We start from the raw sequence: 26,703 nt of genomic DNA on the forward strand, positions 1-26,703 counted from the left end.
TCAAGCCCCATTGTCAGGCTCTGTGGTCCACACAAAGTCTGCTTAAGTCTCTCTTTCCCTCTTCCCCTGGCCCTTTCCCCACCGCCAAATAAATAAATCTTAAAAAATAAAAATAAAAAACTAAGCCATAAAAGACATTGCAGCTTCCTCTTTGCTCTCTCTTGGATTACTCACATAGGGAGAAGCTAGCTGACATGCCACAAAGATGCTAGATTATGGGGTAATTTGTTACGTAACACTAGATAACTACTACAATCCCTTAGGTCACATCCTGATCCATGATGTCTGCTTAAATTCTAGCTATTATCTACATTCCAACCTTCCTGAAGAAGTAAGAGGAGAAGAAAAGCATGCTCCCTCCCTTAAGTGGCATTTACTGGAAGTTGCATGCACCTCTTTCATTTACATCTCACTTCTTTGAGATGGACGTGGCACATCTAGCTGCAAGGGAAGCTAAGAAACAGGATTTATTCTGGCAGCCATGTGTCTGACTGAAAATTAGGATTTTTTTAAATTATTTTTTTAAAGATTTTTATTTATTTATTTGACAGAGAGAGATACAGTGAGAGAGGGAACACAAGCAGGGGGAGTGGGAAAGAGAGAAGCAGGCTTCCTGCCAAGTAGGGAGGCTGATGTGGGGCTCGACCCCAGGACCCTGGGATCATGACCTGAGTCGAAGGCAGCCGCTTAACGACTGAGCCGCCCAGTTGCCCCTAGGAGTTCTAATATTATGTGAGAAGGGGAAAACAGATGGGGGGCACAATTAGCAACCTCTGTCACAATGGGTGATTATAAGGGTCGGGAAAAGCAAAGTTTAGCGTATGTCCTTTTTCTTAAAAAAGTATTTTCATTGGTCACCAAATGCTATTTACACACCCAGCACTCTGCTCTCTCCAAAGAATCATGCCAATTGTGTATGAGTCACAGGACAGGAAAACCCAACTAATACATTATATAAACCACAATGAATGATGAAATTTTCTTTCTTACAAAGTTCTTTTCAGGGACACCAATAAGGAATAATTTACTGTGGAGATTTTGCCTAAAGGCTCTTAAATTTCCTAAATGTTGCTTTCTAGATACTTACATTCTGTGAGCATGTTTTGATGCATTGTCAGAAAATACACAGTTGATGGAAATTGTTTCCTCTATGCAAGTAGTTGGGGAGACTTCACTATGATAGCAGCTGCAAGGAACACAATCATGTTCCTGACAGCTCTTTTTTTTTTTTTTTTTCCAAATACTAACCATTCTTGGGTAGCCACATTAAGTGGGCTTTATTTAACAATATAGTTAATCCCCAGAGGCTCACAGAGGAAGAGAGGGGAAAAAAATAAACAAGATGAAACCAGAGAAGGCGACAAACCATAAGACATTCTTAATCATTGGAAATAAACTGAGGGTTGTTGGAGGGAAGGGGCATGGGGAGATGGGGTAACTGGGTGATAAGCATTAAGGAGGGCATGTGATATAATGAGCACTGGGTATTATATAAGACTGATAAATCACAGACCTGTACCCTGAAACCAATAATACATTATCTGTCAATTAATTGAATTCAAATTAAAACATAAAATAAGACTTTTAAATGGAAACCAAACAATATAGTTAACTCCAATTACAAGCATGTAACACTACCTCTTTGTATGCTTTAGTCAAACTACAAAAAATTAAAAATATGTATATCCATAAATATATTACAAAACCAAATAGAAATTATTTTCAACAAGTATTAAATGGCTTCCTTGCAAAGCATGTGTTATTGTTTCCTTACACCAGTGTGAAAAATGAGTGTACTGTAATTTCTAAGGCGATCTGCTTGTAATTGGTCCCAGTGGTCATTAGATGGCTGCTACTATAGAGTCCAGACTACAGAGACCAAGAGTTGGGGGATTACTAATTGATTTGACATAGAGCTTTTCATTTCATTTTCACACAAAGTCCTCCATTTTCATCCAGACATTCAGTCATCCGTTGCCATGACATAAATAAAACATAGTCAATCTTACAAAATTTCACCATAAAAGGACTCAGTCTATGTTCACGTAATCTTTTGATGATGTCACGCAGTGTAATGTGTTTTTAAAAATGTACATTATGTGAGGAATGCAAGACTCAGAGGCAAAGATTAGGAGTGTTCTGTAGAGTAATTCAATCCCACACTGTGGAGGCGCAATACATTTTAAAAAACAAAGTGAAGTTACAAATTCTAAAGTCTTATCCTATAGAATGATAATGCAAATAATGAAGATATTGATCCCATCACCTGTGAACAAAAGGTCTTCTTAGATGCCTGCCAAGGATCTTATTAGTTGGAGTTTTCCCCCTGTGATTTTTGAGCTATTACTTCTTTTAGTTTTTCATGGACATTAGTGGCTGAGAGTGAACCTAAGAAGCCTTTGATCACTTAACTTGGAAAATGGATCAAAGCTATGTGTGGGTAAATATCAGGTTTTCTTAACCTACCAGCTAAACTATGTTCATAGTTCATATGTTCATAATTTTCATATGTTCATAATTTTTAGTAACTGAGCTGATTTACTGCAAACGTATTAAACCAGAAGGATAGGTATGTGACTCTTTATGTCAGTAGTTCTTAAACTAGAATATGCAATAGGAACACCAGGAAGACTTACTGAAAAAGAATGCTGAGCCCCACTCAGAAAATAACCCATTTTGACATAGGGCTGAGCCCATTTTGACATAGAATGCTGAGCCCCACTCAGAAAATAACCCATTTTCTGAGTTAGTGGTTCTGGGGTGTGGCCTGTGCATTTTCATTACTAACAACTTCCACATGATACAGAAGGCCACTGGTCCTAGACCACACTCTGAACTCCAAATCCTGAAATAAATTTGGGCATTTAAATGATCCTATAAGTAATTGCCATTAAGCTTTTCTTGTACTAATGTATGCCTCCTGCAAACAAAACCTGGGCTAAACTGACAATCTGTTCTACTGAAGTACATGTTCCAAAAAAATCCCCAATTAAAAAGCAAAACAACTATAACTCTTAGAATAGTGATAACCTACTTGCTTTGAAAATGTTATTAAAGTTTAAAGAAAAACTCTGGGTTCTGGAGTGAACTTCAGTTCCTGTAGCAATCATCTTTTGGTTACATTTAGAAACATGCTTGTTCTAAAATAATCATTTTGGGGGCGATGACACTTACTCTTTTCAACCCAAAGAAAACAGAAAGAACAACACAGGAAGAACAGGGCAGGCTTAGGTCCATTCATTTTGGAAAGCACATTTAATTCACTGTTGCACAACTCAAGCAGAAGGGGTGGTTGGGAAGTCAGGAAGGCACTTAAGTCATTTCAACCAAGAATGCTTAAGAAAGAGAAGAATCTTGAAGTTGTGGATGGCCTAAGAAAATCTGAGAGTAAAGAACTGACTCTTTATGTGACAACTTGTCAGGAATGTTCAAAGCTTCCCATTATTGTCCACGAACCCTGAGATTAAACAATTATCTCTAGAGGAGCTGAGCACAAATAACCTTTTGGAGCTGTGCTGATGCCAAAATACTATTTAGGTGTTCACCCCACATGAGGCCAGAACTCACTGCACTTTGCTATCTCATGGACAGGTTCTCCCCACATACAAAGGCCCAGAAACCTTGTTCCAGGAGCTCAGACAAGAGACCCACCAGTTGTTGTTGTTGTTATAACCTTTTAAATATGGGTTCTTCCTCCTTTGATCTAACTTCTTCATACCAACTACTACTCCAATGGACACTTGTCTCAGTAGCCAAAAGGTATAGTTAGGTTTGAAACTTCTTGGATCCAACTCTCTACTGCACTACCATCTCCTTCAGTAAAGGGTGATTCACCGGTAAGACAAGGCTCAGTCATTTGCCCCATTCCTAATTCCAAAAGCTTATTCTCAGTGTTAACCCATGGATACAGAAGACTTATATTAACTACTTCTTATGGATGCCTCTTCTCCATATGTGGATGCAAATGTGTGCAAAGTGACCTAAGTGGAGCTTAAGTGCCACATTAGGAGATGGAACTGCTAACAAATGTTGGGGAAGGGGTTCTAAAAGAGGCTGGAATGAGGCTCTTTCATTAAGAAAGGTGTTGTGGAATGACATCTGCTCTTGCCAGAGCCAGGTCTCTCAGATCTCCCAACTAAAACAACACACAATAACAACATCTCACAGAATCTTGGCTGTATGCTTAATGCCACAGGAAGTCCCAGCAGCTTCAAATATCAATACTGAAAGAGACCTTCTAGAGTGGCTGGTTTGGGCCTATCATTCTTCCAACTAGAAAACTGAGCCCCAGGGAGAAGAAAGAGGCTCGCCTTAATTAAGGTTAAAGATTCCTTAGATGCAACACTGAGGCTAGGACTTAGATTTTCTGATCATCAGACCACTGTCTATAGGGCCTTCCCTTTTTCTTGATGAATGGGCATAAGGGTGGTTGTTAATGTTAGACTAAGGTGAACACCAGTGGAGCAACAGCTTTGGCGAGGAAAAAAAGAAGAGCCTGTATCCCACCTCCTCAGAGAAGGCCCAGCATGCCCACGGGCCCAACCCCACAAGCTTCCAGGATGAGAGAGCCCTTACAGACCATCAACAGGGCAGCAACTTCCTATGAATGATGCCAAGTGGGAGGGCCTGTATCCAGGCCAAGTCTGTGTAGGTTGTTTTTTTTTTTTTTTTTAAACACTCTCCTTCCTCACCACCAAATAAAATTACAGATACAATGCAAGTGTGGTTCTATACGTATTCCTTTAGATTAAGCAAGCCTCATCATGATTTCAGGTGACCCAATGAGAAAAATAAAACAAAATTGCACTTGTGGCCTCTCAGATTAAAGGCTGAGCTAAAATGAGGTTGCCCAGCCCACAGGAGGACAGGCCACACATGCTGATACAACTGGCCCAGCATGTCAAACGTGGAACTTGTGCTCAGCAGACTCAGAGACCCATGGGAACAATTCCTTCCCCCAAGGACAGCCAAGAGGTAGATAAACGCAATCAGCCACATGGATGGACGCAGCACACAGAAGCACCAGGTCGGTTGTGTAGAGGTGTCTTCGAGGAGGGACAGAGGGCCTGAAGGGAGGGGCCAGACCTCTGGCTCCAATCACAGCACTGCCCCCCTCCCAAGGAAAAGTGTTTGATCATGAAAGAAATCCCCAGTAAGTAACAAATGTCTATAGCAGTGAGAGTGTGGAAGTCGAAGGTAGAGAAGTGATGCTGTTCTAAGGGTGATACACTTCTTCTAAAGGAACTTCCAGGGCGGAGCTGCCTATGAGACCCATCTGAAGGGTGATGATGATGAACTGGGGGACCCTGGCACATTCATCCAGGCCATGCATGACCCCTGAGTGGCCCTACCATCCTCACTCCCCATAGAACTGCTGGCAAGAACTCCCCTCATGAGAGAACCATACTGGATTGAGGTGATGGCAAAAGGCACAGGCAACTCTGAGGGTTCAGCTTGCGCTCAATTTCTCCTTCAGCCTGAGGGAAGGGAAAGGAGATAAAGGTCCGGATGACACAACAAGGCTTCCGAGCCAAGCAGTTGCTGTCAGAGCTGCTGAGCGTCAGGCCCAGGAACCATGAACTCAGAGTGGAGTCAAGACCCCTTCCTCTGGAATGAGAGGCTCAGCTCTGCCCTCCTCCTCAGGAAAAAATGGCCTGAAGAGGAAAGCTGGCTTCTCACTGAGGTCATGTAGAACACCTGCTCAGCTGTGTCAGTCACCCTCAGGTTAAGCAGGAAGAATCCCTGAAGGAGGCATTCTGTGGATGAAGGCTGAGGCGCTCCGCTTACCTGGGACACACCACAAGTTTTAAATTACACACTCCCCCACACGCAGCACACTCACACGTAACACATGCACAGAGTCCCACGCCTCCACTGACTGACGTTCTTCTGACCCACCCCACACCCAGTCCTCCATCCCGCCCCAAAGATATTGTTCCCTGTAAACATGACGGCAGAGATGTCCACAGTTCTGGGACAGCCTGATAGTGATCTGAGGATGACTCCTTGTCATTAAGTGCCCCGGTAGGTGATGTTGGTGAAGGTGGATGTGGCCTCTTTGTACAGTGGGTTGTTGGCCTGCGGAGAGAACAGAGCAGCAGTGAATTCCTCAGCTCTCCCCCCTACCCACAAGAATTACGTTTTGTCTGGAAAGTCTACCCAAGACACCCTTCGCTGGAATATACCATAAACAAACCACTGAATGTTCCTTGTACCCCATATTCGCTCTTAAGATGGGAGTGGAGAGGAAATAAGAGTAGAGAGAAGATAGAACGTCATCCTCCTGCTATTTCTAAGGGGCTGAATCTTGCCCATTACTTTTTGGGGATCAGCAAACATTTCAGGATCACTTCTTGTCAGTATCATTTCTTGCCTCTCTCCTGAACTCTCTCTTTTGCCCTTCTCCCCACTTTTCCTTCCTTGTGACTGTGCTGGGGGACGTGAGCAGAGATGGGAAAGGTAACAGGTGGTAGCTTAAACTGAGAGGCCAGCTTTGGCTCAAAATAATTTTAATTTGTTCTCATCTCCTCCCTCCAAGCCCTACCCACAAATTGTCATGTTAGCAGGAAAAAATAAACCCTCTCTGGGTTTCCCAAGGTCTTTTCTTCTTCTTTTTTTTTTTTTTAATATTTATTCACTTATTTGGGTTGGGGGGCAGAGGGAGAGCATCTCAAGCAGACACTGTGTTGAGCACAGAGCCCAGTATAGGGCTCGATCCCACAACCCTGAGATCATGACTCCAGCCAAACCAAGAGTCACAGGCCTAACCTACTGAGCCACTCAAACACCTCCCCCAGCAAAATTTTTTCTAACAAAAAGTGACAAATCCCATTAGATCTCGTGGTCTTTCTGAGTCATTTCAAGAACTACAACACATTCTCACATGCCTCAGAGCTTCCAGATTTCTGTACTATACTACCAGAAACATCAGAAGTTTCTTGGGACCCTTGGGTACAAAGGCCTGAAGTCACCAGCAAATGAGACCAAGCTTTCAGCTTCCCCCTGGACATACATGGAGTCAAACAGCCATTTGAGAGGTCCAGAAAAAAGTTAAAATGTGAAAGATGAGCCAAAGAAGAACACAGTAAAATTAGGCAAACAGAACGTTTTCAGTAGATGCTTGTATCGTTTAATTCTATCAGGATAAACTGCAGGGAGGAAATTTTTTAAAGATTTTTTTTTTTTTTTTTTGACAGAGAGAGAGAGAGCATGCACAAGTAGACGGAGTAGCAGAGGGAGAGGGAACAGGAGTCCCTGACTCCTGAGCAGGGAGTCAGGTGAGGGACTCGACCCCAGGACCCTGGGATCGTGACCTGAGCCAAAGGCAGGTGTCTAACTGACTAAGCCACCCAGATGCCCCAAGGATATTTTTTAAGAGGTTGGTCCAAAAAGTAATTCCCATCATAACTTAATTCCCTCCCCCAATTGGGCAAGCCGCTTAAGCTTCCTGTGCTTAGTTTCCTTACCTATAAAATGGGAATAACAATGCTGCCTCCTATCTAGGGCTGTTGTAGGTATGGAAGAAGTTAACACCTAAAAGTCATTTAGAATAGTTCCTGGCATATGGTGAATCCTCAGCAAAAGTTAGCTGTTTCTTTTCTTTTTTTTTTTTTCACTGTTTGTGTTTCATGCTTTGGACTTCATCAGTATATAATGTATTACATGTTCTCAGTGTAGGATTCTCAAGTTTGTCCTATCCTCCTCAATTGGAGAAGGAGTCTTCTTTTCATTCCATCAGTGACCACAGCAGAGCTGGGCCCTACCTGGGTTCAGTCAGTACTCATTAATGTGGCCCGTTGTCACGCATGGATAGGGAGAGAATTGGTGGTTTCCAGGAAGAATAAGGATAATGGGACCATCTCCCAATTTGCAGAACAGAGGCTAACTGGGAAATCACAGGCTAGCTGAACCTGGCCCCCTTATGCACCTACAGCTTCCACCCGAGCCTCTCAAACCCATGACTTGAGAACACGCCCAGCCCAGGCTCTTACTGTGTCCCATTTTGCTCTGGCTCGCTCTTCCTCAAATTTAGCAAACTCCTTCCGGTCATGGATGGTGATGAGAAGCTTCCATATGAGCAGAGTAGCAAGGCCGATGAGCAAAATGGCCCCCATCACTGAAAGCAGGACGACCAGGATGTCAGGACCCTTGGGACACTCTGTCAGGAGAGAGCACAGAGTAAAGAGGTTATGAATATAGCAGGAGTCACTTGAACTGGCTAGGAATAGATCTTCTTGACCAAGTAAGAAATTACTAGAAAGTTCTCTAAAGGAAACAAGACTTACAAAACACATCAACTAATTTTTTTAAAGGAAGAGGTGCTGACCTTTAAGACAGCAATAATCTGTCCCGAGTGGTTTAAATTAGAGGTCATAAGCAGGTCACCCATGGCAGAATTTGACCTAAGTGTTTATTAAAAATCTGATTTTATGTTCACTACACAGGCATTAAAATAAAAACTTAATAAAAAATTTTTTTATTTTTATTGGCAACATTGAATAATCAGGAGATTCTTCCCCTGAAATTTCAAATTCTTCTTCTCTTTAAAAAAAAAAAAAAAAAAAAAAAACTCAGGGCCCCTGAGTGGCTCAGTTGTTAGATGTCTGCCTTCAGCTCAGGTCGTGATCCCAGGGTCCTGGGATCGAGCCTGTATCTGGCTCCCTGCTCAGCTGGAAGCCTGTTTCTCCCACTCCTTCTCCCTGTGCTTGTGTTCCCTCTCTTGCTATGTCTCTCTGTCATAAAAATAAGTAAAATCACTAATAAAAAGGTCTGAAAACTCTGAACCCACAGGGTATCCCTGGTGAGATGTGAGGAGAAGCTGTCCCCTGTAGATGGGACACATTTTATAGTTTGCCAGAATTCTCACCACCCTCTTTTCTCCACTAAAGAGAAGCAACATGTAACTTGTCATTGAGGCCATGCTACCTTGCACTCTGGAGCTAGACTGCCTGGGTTCGAATCCTGGCTTACCACTTACTTTGCTATGTGACCTTTGATAAATTATTTAACCTTTCTGGGTGTCTGTTTCCTATTTCTCCATGTTTAAAATGGAGAAAGTAATAGCACTGAACTCTAAAACTTATGAAGAATAATTAAGTTAAATATATTTCAAGAACTCAGAAGACTTCCTGGCACAGACTCGTGCTCAATAAATACCAGCTACCGTTATTACTGGCCTTCTTGTTATATCTGATTGATTTCACTAAGTTATTTACCTAGCTTCTGTAGACATCTGTGTTACCCTGATTCAGATACATACATCCCTGAGGGCTGGGAACCTAATGACCTTGTTAGAACACTTAAAGACCAGGAAGCCTGCCAACCAAGAGAATATTTTGGGCTCCTTCCCAAATTATTTCATCATCTAAAATCCTAACCCTATTGAGAGCTGACTTCCTGTTCAAACCCAGTCAACAACCAACAAGGACAGAGGTGCGTCACCCTTCTGAGGGCCAAGTTGAATATGCCCCACAGAGCTCTGTTTCCCATAAACCACAGGTGTCTGATGGGTGACCTCACTCCAGTGACTTCTCAGGTGTTATGTAATTAGGTGTTTGGATATATGCGTATTGATGGGTCTGGAGAGGATGTCACACCCACTTTCCACACTGTCTCCCACCTTCTTCTCTAAACATATACACTGTGCTCACCACACACGACCCCAAAACAACCACCAACACAAACCCAAGCTGGCTATTTCCCAAGCCACCAAATTATAACCTGTCTATAATTAAAGGAACATCTGGAGAGTGGCTCTGAGGTTCCAGTGTCTGAATTCCCAGGAATGAAGGGTCCCAGTTCTTCTGGGAAAAACAATTGTGAATTCTCTGGAAGACAGGGCTGACCCTCAAAGCTCCAAGTAATATCTCTTCAATTCTGCATATCAGTACGGGCAGGACAGGTAGAATGTGAAGAGACCTTCAGGGAGGGGCGCCTGGGTGGCTCAGTGGGTTAAGCCTCTGCCTTCAGCTCAGGTCATGATCTCAGAGCCCTGGAATTGAGCCCTGAATCAGGCTCTTGCTCAGCGGGGAGCATACTTCCTGCCACCACCAACCCTCCCCCCCACCCCCGGCCTGCCTCTCTGCCTACTTGTGATCTCTGTCCATCAAATAAATAAATAAAATCTTTTTTAAAAAGAGAGAGAGGGAGAGAGAGAGAGATCTTCAGGGAAAAACATCTGTTAAGCATTTATCCTGAAAGGAGTGGATGGTAAGTTTCCTAGCCACAGAAGCCAAGATCAAATGATCTCTAGACAGCTCCCTTAGCCACAGCGATGAGGAACCATGTGGGGACCTGAGGTCAAGAAAGACTGGGCAAGACTAACAGATTTCACAGAAGTATAGGAAGTCCAATTAAATGTGAATTTCAGATAAACAATGAATAGCTTCTCAGCCTGAGTATGCACTACATATTGCATGGGATATACTGTATTTGCCAGGAAACCCTATCTGGGAGTGATGAGGACTCAGCTCAGGGGATCCCACTCCATGCAGGCCGAACCCCACCCAGCCAATGCCAAGCCCTTTGGCAGTGCTGTCTCTACTGCCCTGAAGTGGCCCAGCCCTTCAGGGAGAGCATCTCCAAGGGCATGAGTTAGGGAAGAGAATGAGAATAATCTCCTTCTGTACTCCAGGACCTCAAGTGCTACATTCTGCTTGAAGGCAGAGCCCCTAAAAATCATCAGAGCAGGGAGGGGAGAGGAGAGGCATAACTTGGAATTCAGGGGCAACAAGATAGGAAATGTAGGTCTGGGATCCCATTTCTGAAGGGTCTCCATCAGAAAAATTACCCCCTCAGGGCTTATTTGTACCAGCTCAGGTTATCACCATCTTTGTTCCCCACAACTCCAGGTAATGGGTTCTGGTCCAAGAACACCAAGCCAAAAGATTTTGGTAAGTGATACAGCAGAAGCATCAGCAAAGACTGTTGTAGGAAAGTAATGTTAAACCCCAAAGCAAGAACACACCACCCTTCTGAAATGAGGAAGGAAAAAGGTGCAGATAGGGTGGGTATAGAAAAATCCATGAAAAGTGTTAACACAAGTGGATGGGAAAGTGTAGAGGGGGGGCATGGCCAAATAACCCACATCCACTCCCCCAGATATACACCCATACTCTTCCCTTTCCCCTTCCCATGTCAGCTTTCCCTTGAGTCAGTAAACAAAATGAAGGCCAGACCCTTTCTTTACCTTCCTTCTCCCTTCTAAAAGTGAGAGCCCTGGGAAAGGCTGGTGAACAGTATCACAGGTTGGGGGCACCATGCTTTCCTCTACCCATGGGACCAGCAACACGCTGGCTTATACAGATGTAGCAGAGCTTCTTTCCACTTTCAGCCCCTTGCTTCTCCAAGACGCCAAAATACTCCTAGCAGGTATCAAGATGGATATAAGCCTGCCTGTCTCCTGGGCATATTCAGTCCTATGAATTTATTCAAAAACCACTTATCGGGGCACCTGGGTGGCTCAGTGGGTTAAGCCGCTGCCTTCGGCTCAGGTCATGATCTCAGGGTCCTGGGATTGAGTCCCGCACTGGGCTCTCTGCTCAGCAGGAAGCCTGCTTCCCTCTCTCTCTCTCTGCCTGCCTCTCCGTCTACTTGTGATTTCTCTCTGTCAAATAAATAAATAAAATCTTTAAAAAAAACACACACACACACTTATCAACTATCTCGATACTTGATATCATCTTGATACTTGATACTTGCTATCATCTGCAGTTTCTGTAGATGACTGAGCCTAGTATGGATATAACAATAGATGAGACAGACAGTCCCTGTGCTCATGTAGCTTGTGATCTACAGAGGGAGATGGGGGATGAAAGAAAGCAATTTAATGCTGTGATGAAGGCCCTTCTAAGGGAAGCACAGTTGCTCTGAGAATGGAAGAGGAACACCCAACCGAAGCAGCAACACAGGTGCTGCAGGAGGTCTAAAGGCTCATTAGGAGAAGTGATGTGTCCAAAACAGAGGCACTCAAATACTGGGGTGTATCACAATTGCTGGGAACACTAATCAGGAACACAGAGGCTCATGGAAGTAGGACAGGGCTCAGGACTTGGGGTTTTTTTGTTTTTGTTTTTGTTTTTTTTAACAAGGGGGAACATACAAAAGTTTGAGACCCACTTTTCTAAAGCAGGGACCAGCAAACTATGGTCTGGGAACAAAATGTGGCTTGCCATCTGTTTTTGTAAATATGCTTGGGCTTGTGCATTAAATATATGCTCCTTTGCTGTTACAATGGCAGAGGAGTCATGGCAGAGACCCCATGGTCCGCAAAGCCTGAGATATTTAACATCTGGCCCTTTGCAGAAAGAGTTTGCTGCACCCTGGTCTGAAGGAAGATCTGAAGAAATTGCACCAGCTGTTAAGAATGTCAAGCAACTGACTGATTTAGTCTCTGCCTTCAGACATTGTTCCTTCACTCCCATAAGTTCCTGTCTACCCTCTGCCATACCATAGCCCTTGTCCCTCAACAGGGTCTGTATCGATTTACGTGTCCCTCTTCCCCAGCCTGTGAGTGCCACATCTTCTTATTGTGATATGCGCAGCCCCAAGTCCACTGGCTGATATATAATAAGTAGTCCACTGGCTGATATATAATAAGTACTCGAAAATATTTTCTAATGATTCACAGCTTAGTCTGTTAAGCGAAAGGAAGGAGACAGAGGAGGTGAAGGGAAGCAACAAATCTACCGTGACTGGATGGGGACAAGCCTGTGGTTGGTCTGTGCGTATGACAGATGAGTTCCTCCTGCTTCCAGAGGGCCTTGAGAGGAAGCACTAGCTCTTCAGTGTTCAGGACACCTTGGGTTGTTGCCTCAAATATAGCACCATGTATCACGGTCAATACCTTAAATATCAGGCCTTCCCTTGAAGCACCAAGCTGCTTGCCCTGGGCAGCCACCGAGCTTTTAGTAGAGCAGGTGCTGAACAGTCCTAGACTTTAAATTCCATACTTCTGGGGCGCTGGGTGGCTCAGTGGGTTAAGCCTCTGCCTTCGGCTCAGGTCATGATCTCAGGGTTCTGGGATGGAGCCCCGCATCAGGCTCTCTGCTCAGCAGGGAGCCCTGCTTCCCCCTCTCTCTCTGCCTGTCTCTCTACCTACTTGTGATCTCTCTCTGTGTCAAGTAAATAAAGAAAAAAAATAAATTCCTTACTTCTTAACATTGTCACCTTGAAAACTGCCATGATATATTTTGTCCCTTCATGGGGTCCATATCTACCTCTTTTTTCCAAAAGGTTTTATTTATTTATTTTAGAGAGAGAGAGAGCACGAGTGGGTGGAAGGGCAGAGGATGAGGGAGAGAGAGAATCTCAAACAGACTCCCCGCTGAGCATAGAACCCAGTGCGGGCTCAATCCCATGACCCTGAGGTCGTGACCGGAGCCAAAATTAAGTCCAACGTTTAGCCAACTGAGCTACCCAGGCACCCCCTACCTTCTTCCTGTCCTTACCCACATTTTTACTTTTCTATCTCCTCAATTAGCAAAGTTGCTTTCTCACTAATATATGTATTTAAATATCACCCATAGCCCAACGACAGGCCCTAACTTACCACTTGTAAGGTCAGTCTTAACCCTGGTTGTTCTGTGTAAGAAGAGTGATGGGTAGAAATTATTGCCTACCATGGCCCTGAGGGTTCACTCACCTGGCTCTTCTACCACATAGAGAATGGATTTTCCACTTGAGTCTTCGTAGTACTGGAATCTGACGACACAGTCATCCTCATTCTTGTATGTACAATTCACTGCATCCTTGCCAGTATCCTCTGAGAAAGAGAAAAAGATGGGAGAATGAAAAATGACTCAATTTGTGGAAGACGGGGCCATCCCCAAGCTGCAGTTATGGGATTTCTGAGAAAGTATGCAATAGGAAACCCTATGCCTTACATTAGGCAGGATGTCTAGATTTGAGATGGCCTGGCAGTTACCTCTAGATGACCCTCACTTCTATATTTTGTTCCTCACTTCTGTATTTTTGTTCCTCACTTCTGTATTTTGTCCCTCATGACCTCTTTTTGGTTCTTATTCATTATTCTGGAACAGACATGACATAACATATTCCGTGGTCTGATTCAAAGCCTTGCTCTCCCACCTGCTAGCTGTATAATGTTGGGGAAATTACTTGAACTCCTTGGCTCTCTCTTCCCTCATCTATAAAAGGAAAATGATACCCCACCTTGCCAAGGCTGGTAAAGAACCCAGTGGCATAAAGTGAACAGTACTGAACACACAGTGGGTGTTCCTGTCCCTCCCTTTCCCTTCTCTGCTTGCCCAAGGATTCTTAACAATTAATTGACTCAGCCCTTATATTTCTTCCACTTCTACTTCTGATCTAGTGTTCCTCTCCAGAGCCATCCCCTCTTCTCTGATTCCCTTCACAATTTGTAGGTTTCATCCCTTCTGATTCTGAACCCTCTTATTCTGACAGGGAAACTATAGGTATCCCTCCATCAGCTCCACTATATCCTCCAGTGATGAAGCCAGACAGGTAAAACTGACACGTGATGAGGTTAAGCAAATGTCCCAAAGTCACGCCATAAATGTATGGTGGAGCAGAACTAGAACTTGAGTCTCAGAGCACATCCTATAGCCTGGAACTCAACAAGCCTTCCGAAAACCAGTGGTATAAGAGTACAATGGAAAGGATGAGGATTTCCAGATTTAGTTCTAAGCTTAACTTGTTCAGGCAGGTTATGTAACTTTCCTGAGATTCCATTTCCTCATCTGCCAAAGGAGGATAGCAACAGTCCTACAGTTGTTCTTTACTGGGTTGTAGAGAAAAGGATAAGATGATGGGTACGGAAGGACACTTTCATAACTTTTCTAAGTTATACAATTCCACATAAACAAGCCTTCATTGTTATGATTATCATGGCATGGAGGGAAGGGGCAAGAGAAATACTTATCAGCTACCCTGTGATATCCATCTGGTCTAGGTAATAAAAAGCCTTCACATCTCTCTCAGCAGTCTCCCCAACTCCCAAGTTAATCATAGCATACATCCAATCTCCTCCAGAGGAAAAGCCGACTCTTCAAACTCAATCCCCAAATTACTACCCTTACTCCCAGCCCCACCTCTGATATTAGCCATAGGGTCCAGAGATCTGACCCTTTTCTATAACACCCCCAGCCAGAAGTTGAGTGACTGGTTGTATCTTACTGGGGCTCTCACTAAAAAACATGTTTCCTGCCTTCGTGAGAGATGGCTATCTCAAGAGATTACCATCTCCCTGATCCAGATAATCATATCAGACGTGCTGACAGCAGCAAAGATGATCGCCTTTTAAGTCAAGGTAAAGTAAAAACCAGAATAACTGCAAGCAAAAGTTTTGCTCCCCACTGAATTTTTTATCTGCCTTATTCCAGGAAGGGCTCTAGCATAGTGAGTTTAGCTAAAATCTATAAAGGTGAAGGTTTTCTCTCCAAAACAGCAAAGTGGTATGGTTGGCTACTGTTTAACACTCTTAGTTAAGTAAACTCTATAAATGCTTATAAGCTTCCTAAAATGATGCCTGTCACTCTGGCCTCAGTTTCTTCATCTGTAAAATGAGATGCAAAGCAGAGTTAGGGCTGCCTGAAATCAGGCATACTTTCAAGGTTACTTGTAGGATCTTACTGAGTCTGTGGGTGCTGGAAAGCAGATCGGGGAGGGACTGTGGAACCAACTAGTAGAGTGGAGGAGAACTCAGGGAAGACAGTTTTTAGGGAGTGCCTAGCATGCATCAGACCCACACAACATGCCTTTGAGGCGGGAGTTACTCTCCCGTGTTACTGATGAGAGTTGGACAGATTTGGGGATTCACTCACAATTTTAGAAGCTGTGTGTGTGTGTGCGTGGGCACGTGTGTGCATATGTGTGTGTGTGTGTGTACAACTCTGAGACATGCTGAACTTACTAAGCTCCTTCACAGACTCGATCTCATCACGACAGTACCGGCTGCAGGTGTTGTCCTCATGGAGGGCTCCTCGGTCAAACTTCTTACACTCCACACACTCCCTAAAAGAGAGGACACAGAGATTAAGACAAGGGAGGAACAAACTGTAAGGTTTCAGTCTGACTCAGACCTCCATACACTAGAAAGCTGCTCCACCTCAGAAAACAAACACCTGGACTACAATCCCGGGGGCCCAGAGGATCAAGTCTGGAGTTCGGGGTAGGAGGCCTGGCAGGCAGAGGGCCCCAGCACCCTCATTAAACTCCTTCATGGTCCATCTGAGAGTACGATAGGAAGTGAAGCCTATCCAGTTTGGGGAGCCTTAAAAACAGAATAGCTCATGTAATCTGGGAGCCCAGCGCAAAGGGAAATATTAGGTCCCTTGTTCAAAAATGACTAAGAATTACAACACAGGGCCAGCAAAACAGTAAACCAAGTGTGGGGCCCTTCTAAGCACAGGGTACAGATGCACAGGTTGCATACCCACGAGTCCAGGCCTGCTTAAACCGGCAAGAGAAATGGCAGGAGCACCCCCGACCTCCAGATGAGTGATGTGCGTACCCGTGACCTTCTCCCATGTTTGTCCTTCATAACTGCAGTCCCACATCTCCCACAGCGTCAGAATATCAGCACTGGGACATTCCCTGGAAACTCCCTGGTTTAGACTTCCTCCCAACTCAGGGTTTCAGGATGCCACCCCAGAGAGCAGGTTTCTCTGCCTGGAGTCCCTGAGGGTATTTCTTTGACCCCTGCCCAGTTGGCTGTCCCTCCAACATTGCCCAAACTTTCCAGTGGAAAGAGGAAAGCAAGCCTCTTAGCTGCAGCAGATTCCTCTTCTAAAGGTTTAGTGAGTAAGAGACAGACCCTGGAGTTGGCTGGTGGGGGTGGATTCTAGCCTGGGGGGCCCTCCTGCTCTTTCCAGCCCCCAGCTCTCTCCAACTCACTTCCAGGCCCACTCACTTCTTAAAGGTGCAGGCGTCAGGGCAGGTGGGGCACTTCTCGCAGGTGTCCCCGTAGGAGCCCGGCTGGATGCACACGCAGCTGCCGCACTCACACTTGCCCCGGCCGCTGCACAGCAGCCCGTTGCTGGACATGCAGGTGTCTGTGCGCGTGGTGCAGTTGCAGTAGTAGCCGGTCCAGTCCGAGTCACACAGGCAGTCCCCACAGCTGCACTGGCCGTGGCCTGGAAGCACACAATGGGGGGGCGGGGGCAGGGGGACAGTAGGTGAGGATCCCCACCATCCCCCCTCCTCCTGCTACGATTTCACCGCCTTCCTTTTTATTTTTTCATTTTTATTTTTATTTTCATTTTTATGTTCAGCTAGCCAACATAGAGGAGATCATTAGTGCTCAGTAATCCATTAGCTGCTCATCACATACGTGCCCGTGATGGGTGTTGAGGAGGACTCAGGGCCTTCTAGGTTTTCCTTTGATCCTCCCCAGGCCGAATCAACTGCCTGCCCTGTGCTCTCCTGGCACTTACATGGACCTTTATTTTAACCCTTATGATGAGCCCATTTGCTTGCCTATCCGTTTTTCTTTCTAGACTGTGAGCTCCACGATAGGACAGGACATATCAATTTGTCCATCAGGAGAGATTAGCATGACATCTAAAACAGAGGAGGCAGGCAGTTAATGTTTTATTTACTCAACAAATATTTCTTGAGCTCCGGCTGGGCACTGGAGGTTTGTCAGTGAACAGGACAGGCAAGGTCCCTAAGACCCCTAGAGCTTATGTCCCAGTTAAATTCCTGGGAAACAGACGTAACGTTCACCAGCGTGTGCCTTGTTTGTGCTGTGTTATCGTAGTGTGGAAAAGATGCGCTCACAGTGCTGCAGGAGTGGGGAATGGGAGCGAGGGGCGTGGGGTGGGGGTTAGGTTGGCTAAATGCAGATGTTACCTCTCAGAGCTACACCCCCCTAATCACTTAACAAGGCTTGAAAACTTGGCGCCCAAACTCGGAAGAAAAGATGACTCATTCTCAAGGATTCTGAATCAGGAAGAAGGGGATGAATAATAAAAATCTGATTGTTAATCAGAGGAAAGGCAGGGAGCAAGGGGGAAGTAACCTCCCTTGGTCTGAAAACCAGGCCACTGATAGGAGCAAAAGAGCCCCAAGGCGGTAGAGGAGAGGGAGGTGCCTAGGCAGGCTCAAACAGCCTGCTCGCTGGTGCCTTCTGCCCCCCCAGTGACAGCCGGGCAAGCGGGGGGCCCCCACACTGTCCACTACACCCAGCTTTCAGTGACAGCTCCTGGACAGGGAAAGGCCGACACTACAGGGGACTGGCAGCACTCAGAGGCCTTGGCTGCCTCAGAAACTCCATAGTGTTTCCTTTGTGCGGCCAAACAAAGTGATCTTTGAGAGACGGACTGCCAGGCCAGAGGGGCATGAGGCTGGGCATCAAGCTGCAGGCTAGAGCCAGCAGGCCGATCCCAAGCTCTGGCAGGGTCAGCCCTTAGAAGGAAGCCACAGTGTGGTAATGTCACAGGACGGGCACCCCGCCAGCAAAAGGGTGGCTGAGCCTAGGTTCACAGAGAAGTCAGAAGAGGGGGGTGAGGAGTGAAGAGAAAGTATTAGAAAGAGGAGGGAAATAGGAAAGAAAGCAGCAGGGGAGGGGACAGGGAGGCGCAGGCATTTCAGGTCCTGGGGAACACACCCACTTTCCCTAAACAGCTGAACCTTCTGGGCAGATGCCTAGCTCCACTCCCCTGCTTTATGAGCCAGCACTTTGTTTGACATTCTCCTTCCTCCATGAAGCCACCCAGGCTTCCACTGCCTACAGTGAGTCTCTCTGCATTGGACTCCTATAACTAACTATTCCCCCAGGACACCTCACTTCTGGCAGGTTCTGCCTCATGCTGTGAGTTGTCCGTAGGTAAGTTAATTCAGGGCAAAACTGTCTTATCCGTGCCTCTCGATCCCACAACACTACAGCACAGAGCCCGGCTCAAGGGCGCCCCATCAATCTATGCTCGTGGACGTGGCAGGTGGAGGGTCCCTTGAGGACAAGGATGCACTCCCTATTGTCTGAGGCAGGGTGTTCATAACATGTAACCATAAAGGTCATAGCCTGGTGGGAAGTGGGGAGAGGGGAGGTCAGAGACTGGGGAAAAAGCTAAGTCGCGGCACGCCATCCCTACAGCAAAGAACAGACCACAGGCCAGCAGCTCTGGGGAGAGACAATGGTGAACCAGTGTATAAGCTGAGAGGTCAGGAATCATGCACGACCCCTGTTCACCCATTTGGACTCAGTGCCTGGCACAGAACAGGTGTTCAGTAAGTGTGTGTCCCTGAGTATCTGTCACTGGAGAGTGTAACAGTGGCACCACGGGGTCTAGACCCAAAACCAGTGGGCACACAACACTCTGGCTGAAAGCCAGGGAGGGAGTCATTTTGGAGACTACAGTAGCTGACTGGGGTTTCCCCATGAACTAGGCTGGAGCACACCCGGGACAAGTTGTTCTTGCACCGGTAGGAGGCAGGAAGCAGGCTGCTGACCCGGGCAGCTTTGTTTTATGGCTTCAGGGTGGCCAGCAGCCGACGGAAATGCACTCTGGACGGGATCCCTCCCACGTGGTGTCACAAAAGACCAGAATCCATGAGGAGGTGGCACGGAGGAGGTATAGACCTCCTTCTGTCCCTGGTACCCCCCAAGGGGCGGTCTGTAGTCTCCCACATCAAACTTGCCCATTCCCCTTGGCACTCTGAATACGATGGAAGTACTATTAAACATTTAAATGAGCCGAAATTCCTGCCTCATCCCCAATTCAAACTGCTGTTGGTGTGTGTGTGTCTGTGTATACCTGATCTCTCTCTCTCTCCCCTAATCTCCTTGATTCATTTCTCCAATCTCTCTCTCAGATTTTGTTGGCATGAGCAAAGGAAATAATGTTGCAGATTAAAAAAAAATAAGCCATTTTTCTGTTACATGGGCATGCTTTAGAATGACACAGATTTACCTTTCTGATCAAACTTTTAAAAGACTGATGTTAGAGTGAATATTTGAGTGGATGAGCTCAGCTCGTTAAGCCCCAATGCAAAGGAAGCCGATCTGAGTCATAGCTTAGATCACCATAGAAGCCAATTACAATCTCTGTGGATAGGCCACACCATACACCCAAAAACCAATCCCAACCAGTTTGCAAATGTCTCCCATCTTTCTGTCACAAGAGGGATCAAGCCTCAGCCATCAGAGCCCAGCAAAAATCTATCGCTACTCAGAGCTGCCTGTCTGCTTGTCTGCTGCTAAGAGTCAGCATGTCTGCAGATAAAGACTTAATCATATTAGCTGGATTTCTTCTAGCTGGGAAAGCATCCTTGGAGTGGTCTTTGGGGCAAGGAAAAAACAGCTTGAGATTTCCAATGGGGCTCCAAATTTTACTGAATTTTTGTCATGAGAAGGACAAAACCTCAGAATCCTTCAGGGAAGAGGACTCAGCATCATAATTCTCCACCAGCAGGCTGGACCTCTCAATGGCAGGTGCTTTTGCCCATTTATGTCCTGTCCAGCATGCCGGCCACTAGCCGCACATGGTTCCTGAGCAAAAGAGGACCCAACATTTTCATTTTTTCTCTTAATTTAAATTTATTTAACTTTTGCTTACATTATAATTCCACTAAGTGAATTTAAATTTAAATTTAAATAGCCACATGTGGCTACTATATTTGACAGCACAAATCTGGGACAAAGTGCCAAGAGTGATAACAAAATAGTGCCAACAGACCAACAGAACTTACAATTTTCCTGCCACTGTTCCAAGTGTATGGGCTCCTTAAATGGGCTCCATTGCCTTGCCTTTTTTTTTTTTTAACTATTTTCCAAATCTTATAATGAAAAGACAAATTCACATAAAAGAAATATTCCCAAATTTACTAGATATTCTGATATATATTTTCCAAACCTGTAGCTACTAAAAATCTAATTACCGTCAGTCAGTGATTTTTTTTTTTTAACCTAAAAAAGGGGTTGGTCCCTAACTTGAAATGATTAGGAGGAACCAGTGACTTAAAGTATTAGCAGAAGGGCAGATGAGAGAAAAGAAGAAAACTGTCTTCACCTTCGAGCTTCTCCACCCTGCCCCGTGCCATTCTAGGAGGGAAGTCCCTCGGAGCCCAAGCTCACTTCTGCCTCTGTGTGCACCCCAGGAGCAAGGACTTGGGGGGCTGAGAGGGATTAAAGAGAACCTCCTTCTGTTTTCTGCCGTGGGAGTGGGACACCATCCACACCATCCACTCGGCTCTGCCTGCCGGGCCTTGGGTCTAAAGTTTCCAGAGGCCACAGATGAGCGAGTGTGCATGGGGACGGGAACGCGGGTAGTTCTACTCACCTGAGCACATCTCCCCCTTGTAGCGGACGCAGGAGAAGTCATCACACTCGCAGTACTTGCCCGTGATCTTGCCGAAGTCACTGCTGTGGCAGACGCACTGGCCACACAGGCATTCGCCGCGCTGGCTGCAGGCGGGCTGGCCCTCCTGGGGGCTGCACTCGTCCTGCTGGGAGGGCCGGTAGTCCTCTTCCGAGCACTCGCACTGGGACCCCAGCCAGCCGGGCCCGCAGAGGCACACCCCGCACTCAAAGGTCCCGTTGCCATTGTTGCAGTGGGGGCTGGAAGGCTCGGCGTGGGCCTGGCATGCACAGTCACAGTCGAAGGTGACCTGGACCGTGAGGCTGTCTTTGAAGCCCACAGGCTTGATGGTGAAGGACTTCTCCTTCTCCTGGGGACAGCCACGCACCTTGGCCTCAATGCTGAAGCTCACCTGGGAGGAGAGTAGGACCGCAGTCAGACTCGGGAGGACCCTGTTAACACTCCAGTCCCAGAGGGAAAGAAGCTGGGTCCTGTGCTGTCCTGCCCCACCCGGGAATACCAAACTTGGGGGGGGGGGGTGGGCGCTGACCCCCAGCAACTTGGAGTTCTTCAGCCTCCCCATGACCCAGGTCTGCAAAGCAAAAAGGAGAGCCTGGGGACAGTGGTCCAGTTATATCTGGCTGGGTGCACAGACGTAATTTATAGGCATGGGCTATGCTGGGGTTTTTTAATTCCACATATGAAATAAGCCAGCTCGTGCAGAACAGAACGTGTGATCTTATAAACCTTCTGCTCTGGCCAACTAAGCCAGCTGAACTGAGTACACAATGTCATATGTCTTTGTAGCAAGACACACAAAGCATATTTTGCACCACACAATACCACACAGTGACCAACCACAGGTTTAATTTCCATAGAACATTTCATCACTTGTTCTGTCATATACCTTTCTGGCCAATATTTCATGCATAGGGTATGTGCACCTGTTCTAGAATATAGATAGGCAGACATACGGACAGGTGGATAGAGATGGGTATATACATGCTGTAAATATAAATGGTCTAGATATAACAGCTACCCCCCTTTTCCGCTTCCCTCCCTCTTCACCAGCCCCTCCCCTTTAGGCAGAAGCAGAAGAGAACCAACCACTTGGGAAAGAAAGCCCCAGAGGCCACAGAGGGACTGGAGGAACAGAAAGAACATTTGCATTCTGTAAGCCTATGAGAGCGGGTGTTTGGTCTTTTTTGCTGGTTCCGTTTGCTGTTGAATCTCCAGCAGCTAGAATGATGCCTGGCATGAAGTCAGTGCACAGTCAATACTTAATAGATGACTCTGCCATCTCACATTGTAGAGGGAAGAAAGACATTACCTTCGGGGAGGTTGGAGACTGGTTGGGGCTGAATGCAAGAAATATTTTCATTTGCAAACAACTATGCATATGCAAACAGAGATCATGTAAATGCACATTTTTTAAAAATCCTGATGGCGAAGGTTACCTAACAGAGAAGTTTAGACAAGAGGAGCCTCAAAGGAAAAGGCTGGCCATTCCACAATATCTAACCTCTCATGACCTTCAGGAAGAAGGTGCCAGGAAGGAAGGGGAGGGATGCCCACAGATGCTCGGGGGGTACAGGCCTTGCCCAGCTCAGCCCACCTCAGCCCACCTCACCGTGTCTCCAATCTTGAGTCCGACACAAGACTTGAGGCCTGGGATGACCTCGTTGTTGAGACAGGTGGCGTTGAAGGACAGAGACAACTCCTCAGGGAGGTCACGCACTTCCAACTCTACTTTAGAGCGGATTTTCTAAGCAGGAAGGAGCAAAAGAAGGTAAGGAGATGAGCCGAGAGGAACGAATTCCATCCCAAACAAATTCTGTTGGGGGCCCCGGACTCACCCTGGCAGTACCAGATGCTGGGGCCCGCCTGGAAGCTGCCAGAGGAGAGCATCCCTAGGAACGTGTTTCTTACTACATTTCCTGCCCAAGACCTGTTTCTCTCTCTCTGCACTGGTACCTGGGTGACTCTCGGTAAAATCTAAATCAGTTCCACCCTCCTGCAAGCCTCAAGGATGTGCTAAAAGGGAGTGCCAGTACTGGTCCCCTTGGAGAGTGGCCATTTTTACCAAATTTTTAAACCAACCTCACCTTCCCCAGGGCTCAGCTTCCTCTCCTCCTTGCTGTTGGAGCCTCGTCCCTCACCCCGTCCTTCCTCCGATTTCAGGACTCTGCTCCTGCCTCACCACCCGCCTCACCCTCTCCTTCCCATCCACTTCCTCTAAGCTCTTCACGCCTCACCCCTAACACTTCTTGGCATTTCTTTCAGAGCCATTTCTCTCTCAGGAGGCCGCATTCCTCCCAGGGCCGGCCAGCCGTGAGCCTCTAGAAAAATAAGACCAATGAGGCTCCTGGGTGGCTCAATGGGTTAAAGCCTCTGCCTTTGGCTCAGGTCATGATCCCAGGGTTCTGGGATCGAGCCCCGTGTCGGGTTCTCTGCTCAGCAGAGAGCCTGCTTCCCTTCCTCTCTCTGCCTGCCTCTCTGCCTACTTGTGATCTCTCTCTCTGTCAAATAAATAAATAAAATCTTTTTTTTTTAAAAAAAAAAAAAAAGAAAGAAAGAAAGATAGATAAGAGGAAGGCCAGGAAGGCTGCATGGTGGGCTAGCATCCAGGACTCCCAAATCTGAACCCTCCTGGGTCATGCCAAGCGAGGTAGACTCCTAGCAGGCCTATTCCATACGCAAGACACTTACGCCATAAGCATCAACAATGAGCTGAAGGACATTGCTGGAGTCGGTAGACAGAATCCCCACTGTGGTCCCTGGGATGAGCTCGCTGTAGTTCTAGGAAGACAAAGGATGTGCAAGGCTGACTGAATGAAGAGGGTGGTTTCCAAAGGCCTCCCCAAATCAGACTGAGGGTCTTGAAATGAAGATTGAGGGAACAAAGGGTTATTTTACTTGTTACTGCCAGTAATAAATCTAGCAGTTTTTCAGCCCTGAATAAAATAAAATAAAATATATAAAATTTTATTAATTAATTAATTAATTAATTTTAATAAATAAGAAAATAAAAACAAGGAACTTCTCATACCCCTTACACCCACTAAATGACTCCCCTCTGGTTCTGCAAACACCAGCACACCTGTTCTGCTAGGTTCAAAGTTGGGGGAGAGAAGCAATAAGAAGGAATCACTAGCTCCTGGGAATAAGCTGGAGGAGGGTCTTTCCTGGCTGGGGACAAGGGCTCATGGTAGGGCATGCTGGGTCCCCAACACAGCTCTACCCATCATCACAAGCCACGCTCTGGGCAGCCCTGGGGGCATAGTCACCTGGTAGAGATTGACTACATTGGCAGTTACTGCAAAGATCAAATTGATGTTTTTCTGGGATAGCTTCTCGGTCATCAGCCCCAGAGAGGGATAATCCTGGAAGAAGGGAGGACATGGAGGTCGGTTAAGAATTCACCTCTATTCACATACATCCCTGGATCCTACACTTTAGACCTTGGCTGATTTGGGCCGTGGCCCACACAGTGGTGGTGCTTAAACATTTCCACCCCAAGATCACTGTGAACCAAGGGAGAAAGGAGCAACACAAACCCAGCTGTGAACCCCAGGGACAGATGAAGAGGCAGAGGCTGGTGGTGTCAAAACCAAGCATCTCTTTCTTGCCGCTAGACTTCAGGGTGTTCACACCAAGAAGCAGGTTCCATGAGCCAGGTATTGTCAGGCCTCATTTTGTTTTCCATCAACTCATTTAACAAACGTTTATTGAATGACAGATATATTATAGTCTCTGCCTCCAGGGAGCTCCTGGTCTGGTGAGGACGACAGGTACATACAACTGCAAAACAAAGCCAAGATCCAAAGCATGGCATCACAAGGTGATGCTGGGGACCAGAGGAGAGGGGTGGGTGAGGGGCAGGAAGTGAGGAGGGAGCAGCAAAGCGGAACTTGGAGTCTTCCTACCCCTCGCTCTCCATCGTACATGTGTCAGGCTTCATTGTGAAGTTTCCTCGTTCTGTAGCCACTTCAAGTGCCTCGGCCTGGTGTGTGTGCTTCCTCATGGTGGTCTCAGCCTTCCTTGCCAATCAGCATTCACGTCTGTCCCTCTAGCACTTACCCCTGAGGCAGCCCACTCTTTGTTCCCCATGGAGTGGTCTTCTTTTTGGTAGTTCTTCTCCTTCCTTAGGACCCAGCTCAGGTCCCGCCTTCTCTGGGAGGCCTTCCTTGGCCATCCCAGGTCACGATGAGCTTTCCTCCTCTGAATCTCTAAAGCCCTTATAGATGGTGCTACTCCTTTAGCACTAATCACGCGTCTTGTATTCTTGGTAGCACATCTCCTCAACTAAACCACAAAGTGGGGGACCTTCCATTGTCCCTTTATCTCCTTCAGCCCCTGGGAAGCTGCCATGCCTAGAGTAGGTGTCAATGCTTACTACTGACTCATCCAATGCCTGGCAGTGCCCGACTTGGACATGGCTGACACCAAGGAACTCAAGTCACAACGGGATGCTGGTGAATCATGAACATGTCTCTGGGATTCCCTAGGCCTTGCAGGATCATCCAGCTCAGACCCCTCCCTTTAAACAGGTGTATCATGAAGCCACCTAGACAAAGAGCTGCTATATTGTCTTTAAGAGATGAAGAATTCACACCTACCCCCAGATACACAGGGTATCAGTACTCTGAAGGTCTTACATTTCTTGACGGTTTAGGGCAATTAAACTCCCTCCCTCTTATTTGACCCTCTAAGGCCATAGAAAATAACCTTTCAGAAGCCTTCTCAGGTATCAGCTAAACTTCTTTGTTCCAAGCTAAGTGACTCGGTCCCCCTCAACCTTTCCCCACGGGAAAAGATCTCCATTCTTTTGATGATCTGCGTCTCTTTTTCCTCAGTCTTCTGCTAACAACCCCAAGTGAGCATAGTATTCCAAGAAAAGGATGATCTGTACACAGAAGATAGGAAGGCCTGCCTTCGGGTCCATTCTGGATGCCATGATGCTGCTGGTGGTGCTGGAGGCAGTGGAGGTGGTGGCAGCAGTGACCCCAGCCAGGACCACTTACAATGGCTGTGCCATCTGTCCCCTGGATGAGGATGTCCAGTTGCTGTGGGAGGCAGTGGGAGGATAGCCTGAAACAAGGCCCACGCCCTGCCCCGGGGAAGGGCTGCCATTTTCATAGTCACACAAAGGCTCTGCCTGGGTTAGGGCAGACCTGACCACAGTGAATTGGGACCACAGGTGGTACCAAGAATCTCACCATGGTAGTGGAGGCAGAGTAGTGGTTGTCACTGCCAATGTGACACTCCCCATCGTTGGGCTGGACAATGCCTGCCAGCCTTCCATCCAATGCTATATGGGTCTTGGCATCAGTGGTAAACACCAGCAAGTGGGATGCATCATTCCTCCAGCCAATCTTCTCCTGTTAAAAAAAAAAAAAAAAAAAAAAAAAAAAAAAAAAAAAAA

General features: G+C 46.5%; 1 protein-coding gene across 1 annotated transcript in view; it reads right to left on the reverse strand.

Annotated features, from left to right (window-relative positions):
* Positions 1-1,354: 1,354 nt before the first annotated feature.
* Positions 1,355-26,703, reverse strand: part of ITGB3 (integrin subunit beta 3) — a 51,675-nt gene continuing 26,326 nt past the window's right edge. The window contains exons 6-15 of the mRNA XM_059380810.1: positions 26,498-26,659; positions 24,566-24,661; positions 23,988-24,077; positions 22,904-23,043; positions 21,261-21,685; positions 16,892-17,114; positions 15,893-15,993; positions 13,643-13,762; positions 7,992-8,158; positions 1,355-6,078 (exon numbers count right to left, since the gene is read on the reverse strand). Of these exons, the coding sequence (XP_059236793.1) occupies positions 6,013-6,078; positions 7,992-8,158; positions 13,643-13,762; positions 15,893-15,993; positions 16,892-17,114; positions 21,261-21,685; positions 22,904-23,043; positions 23,988-24,077; positions 24,566-24,661; positions 26,498-26,659 (1,590 nt within the window). The 3' untranslated portion in view covers positions 1,355-6,012. The remainder of the gene's footprint in view (positions 6,079-7,991; positions 8,159-13,642; positions 13,763-15,892; positions 15,994-16,891; positions 17,115-21,260; positions 21,686-22,903; positions 23,044-23,987; positions 24,078-24,565; positions 24,662-26,497; positions 26,660-26,703) is intronic.

Source organism: Mustela nigripes, chromosome 16 (assembly GCF_022355385.1).
Source record: "Mustela nigripes isolate SB6536 chromosome 16, MUSNIG.SB6536, whole genome shotgun sequence".
NCBI classification, from domain to species: Eukaryota; Metazoa; Chordata; class Mammalia; order Carnivora; family Mustelidae; genus Mustela; species Mustela nigripes.